The sequence below is a fragment of the Triticum dicoccoides genome, chromosome 7B (assembly GCF_002162155.2).
Source record: "Triticum dicoccoides isolate Atlit2015 ecotype Zavitan chromosome 7B, WEW_v2.0, whole genome shotgun sequence".
NCBI classification, from domain to species: Eukaryota; Viridiplantae; Streptophyta; class Magnoliopsida; order Poales; family Poaceae; genus Triticum; species Triticum dicoccoides.
This window is the reverse complement of record NC_041393.1, coordinates 107,128,721-107,132,655: the sequence shown is the minus strand read 5'-3', so window position 1 is coordinate 107,132,655 and position 3,935 is coordinate 107,128,721. Positions and strand designations below refer to the sequence as shown.

At 45.1% G+C, this 3,935-nt stretch overlaps 1 protein-coding gene across 1 annotated transcript; it reads right to left on the bottom strand.

Annotated features, from left to right (window-relative positions):
- Nucleotides 1–2,253: 2,253 nt before the first annotated feature.
- LOC119340992 (transcription factor MYB93-like) lies at nucleotides 2,254–3,711 on the bottom strand. The gene is made up of 3 exons (XM_037612894.1): nucleotides 3,479–3,711; nucleotides 3,263–3,392; nucleotides 2,254–3,190 (listed from the first exon to the last, which is right to left on the bottom strand). The coding sequence occupies exons 1-3, from the start codon at nucleotides 3,609–3,611 to the stop codon at nucleotides 2,479–2,481; spliced, it is 975 nt and encodes a 324-aa protein (XP_037468791.1). The 5' UTR covers nucleotides 3,612–3,711; the 3' UTR covers nucleotides 2,254–2,478.
- Between the last annotated feature and the right edge of the window lie 224 nt (nucleotides 3,712–3,935).

Sequence of the window (3,935 nt, the reverse complement as noted above, 5' to 3'; positions counted from 1 at the left end):
GAGGTCCCTGGTTCGAATCACAGCTAACACTCTTCTTTCTCTGATTAAAACAGAGAAGAAGAAAAACTATTGGGCCGGCCCATCGCGCGAGCGCTGCAGGCGCCGGTTGGCAAGCGGGCGCATATGCGCCAAATAGGAAATCCCCATTTTTTTAGGGGACACATCTTTTTCAGCCTTTCAGGGTCGTTTTGATACTGGGCTCAAAACACGGAGCCCATCTAACTGGCCCAACTTTCTCAAGCCTCCTCTCTCTCCGGTCCCCCTCTCCACTCGCAGCGGTCACCGGAGGGCGAAGATTGCTGGGCTGGCGGCGGACCCGACGGACGGAGGCTGGGCAGGTGGAGGTGGCGGCGGACCTCGAGCTCCCCCCACCCATGGCGGTGCCAAGAGTTCAAGCCCGGCGAGTCCCTCCGAATGCATTTAATGGTACGATACGGCACAATGTCCTTTTGGTCAACGTGCGAGCAGAGCTTAGGGCAATTTAGTATAGAAACGCTCTCCAATTACTTCATCACTCCTCTAGATTCCGCATATCATCTTATTTATTGAGCTCATAAACTGTGTGTTTATGGCCAAAACTGGTATTTTCTTGATGTAATTCACTCGAAAATTACCGCCAGGTTACCACGATTCAGTAGACTGGTGCCTCCGTGCATTGATTGGGCAGAGAGGAAATGTGCAGCTTGTTTTGTTTGCCTTGGTTGGTTGGGTAGGGAGGAAATGTAATGTGATGCGCACTGTGATTTGATTGTCCTGCCACTTTCCACCATTGCTGATGTATCATCCAAGCATCCTCCTAGCTCCTTAGGTTGAAAGAAGAATGTCTCATGTTTCTGTGTGCCCACCATTTTCTGTTCCACATAGGTAACTGTGTCCTGGAGCAACTTAAAAGTTAAAATATACCAGACTTCACAACTTGAGCTGAAGTCTGTATCACGATTCTTAGGCTGGGGTTGTAGAGAGCGTTGAATTGACATGTCCACTTTATGCTTGACAATTGAAGATGCTATTGTTATCTGTATCATATCAAACTTCAGACGCGTAAATAGAAGTTAGAAAAAAATATCTATTTACTCCAGCTGAAAGAGTATATTTGCAACTTCAGAAGTATAAGGGTAACAGTTGACATGTGTCAGGGCAACAACAAAACTGTTGTGATTATGTATGGTTTGACCATAAGCAAGAAGTTACTGTATAACTATTTATCTCTGTGTCATATGGACTGACTGACTGCCTAGTTACTCCTTACCAGTGGAAGCTATTTATCTGATAAGATTGGTCATGACCTGTCTATTTTTCTTTCCCGGTTCTACCAAACACGCAAGTCTAGGTGTGGTGTAGTAGTTGAAACCTATGATTAGACTTGATTTTCATTTTTATCAGTGGCACAGGAAACGTATTGCTCTGTCCAACATATAGTGATGTAAATGCATATGACCTCTTTCTCTTCTATAAATATGTATGCGCTCTCTTAAACTAGTGATGAATCTGTTATACTCTTAAAGCTGTATTTTGCAAGTGGAGTAATTGGTGGTTGCAATGAAGATATGCACCATGATTTAGCATTTGCGCTTTTCGCATTTTTGGAAAGCATATAAGCACACATCTTAGTATCGATGTTGATGTTAGGTTGCTACCTCTTTAAAACATGGTTTCGGAGTCAATTTCTTGGAGGAAAAGGGGGCAAACTTTTACCTGCTCTAAGGCAAGGACATGCTGACCCTGACAGGAAGAAAAAACGCTAGCAATCCTTCATAGAAGCTTATGTTTATGACAGTTAAATATTCCGGCATGTTTTTCAGCTAGCTGTTTGGGATTTTCCTGTAATTCCTACCAGTTTTCAGTCACTGTTGGTTGACATGACAGAATTTAGTCAATCCTCTTGCTACCTGACTCAACAAACTTCTTCTGCATGCTCGTGTTTTTAGTTTTATTTTTCGCACTATCTGTAATAGCATCTAGATGGCTTCAGTCATTCTAGATCACCAAACAGTACTTCAGGAAAAGCATTTAGAAGCTGCATAAAGTGCAATCAGGCAAGCTTTTCTTTATGTTAATTCTACTATATGATAGATGGCCTCTGGTGTGGTAGCAGTGAGCGGTATTTTTTTCTTTCACGCATGTTGTCGCTCGAGCTATATCATCGCACCATTTGTATCAAAATTCAAAATGACCTATTTTCGAGCAACTAGGACAAAACAGTGCTCCAGGAACTAAGATATAGTGGCAGAGAGAGAGAAAGGAAGAACAACCCAAGCAACCTTACATGTGTATTATATGTACACATACATACCATAGTAGTCAGAATAAAAACATCTCATGCTTGTAGGCTTATCTATGGACTCCTTTCTGAGCCTACAAGTGCATGAAAAATAAACCTAAAGAAACTATGTAAAAAAGTGGTAAAATGATAAGCCTAAATTCCAAAACGCAAGCCACTGGCTAGTATGCAATTCAAGCTAGGGAATTCAGGTTACATCATGCAAACTCGCTCAGCAGCTCTTCATCAAGGAGGATTTCCGACCAGCTGGGAAACGGACTACTGACGCCGTCGCAGTTTGAGGTGCTGATGGTATTACAAATGTTGGAAGCTGCCATGTCAGTGAGGGGTGGAAGGGAGTTTTCAGAGAGAAACAGCCTTTTCTTGCTGCTGTTCTCTCCCTCATCGCAGTGTTGTTCACTGCTTTCAACATTGTTATGTGAACCCGGGTTGATGTTGCCAATTGTGTGGTCAAAGGTAACGCTAGGCATTTGGCTCTGAGACACGTGCCCGGCTAAGTCTATGCCACTAATACCCTCAAGTGCACTTGGAGAAAGCATCTGCGGAGGGTTCAGGAAGTTGATCTGCTCCAGGTCCATGGTGAGACTGTTGAGGCTGCTGCTGGTAGTGGGGCTGGCGGCAATGGAGGCTGCAGAGTGAAGTAGTGACTGCACGTACTGGAGGTTGGCAGCCTGTGCTGTCTGAGCTTGCAGCCGGGCAGTGTGGTCATCCCATGGTTGCTGATTGATGAACTGACGAAGGTTGGCGAGTGCAATGAGCTGTGGGAGAGCAGCAAAGAAGTCTGTTCTCGGACGGTGGGTCATCGGATCGATGCCCATCTTGATGAGCTTCTTCCTGAGGTGGGTGTTCCAGAAGTTCTTGATCTCGTTGTCTGTCCGTCCAGGGAGATGCTTCGCAATAGCCGACCACCTGGTTTGGTTAAATATTAGCTAAAACAATTCATCTGAGATGTATGCAATAGAATGTCGGTGTAGTTAGTACTTGTTGCCAAGGATGGTGTGTAGCTGGAGGATGGTTTGCTCTTCCTCCTGGGAGAACTTCCCTCTCTTGATGTCTGGCTTCAGGTAGTTGGTCCATCTTAGCCTGCAGCTCTTACCACACCTGTTCAGGCCTGCAAAGAAAATATGGTGAACAACATTCTTGGTGAAGGAAATGTGCATGAGGCAGAGAAAGAGAGATGTGCCATATGTTGGGTACCAGCAAGTTGAGGCAGGGCTCTCCAGCTTCCATGGCCATGCTTCTGGATGTAGATCATGAGCTTCTCGTCTTCCTCGGTAGTCCAGGGGCCCTTCTTGAGGCCATTCTCATCGCTAGAAGGTGGCCTCCCCATTGATGGATAATAGGATAGGTCAATGGCGGAAGGACGGGGGAAACGAGATGATCTGTCTCCCCTTCACACCTTAGCGTACCTGTCTTTGGGATTGCTGGTCGCCTGAACATACCTTCCTATATATAATGGCTTGCTGATCCATGTTTTCTAGAGGAACAACACCATGCTAGACATAATCATTCAAGTGGAAAAGACTGATGTGCCCTTAGCATTTGCGTTCACTTTATGTCCATGGTAGATAGCTTGTTGCTGGTGCATGCAATTGCATGTGCATGGTCCTGGGCTGGGGTCTTGTCTGTGTCCATACAATAAAAAAAATTATGG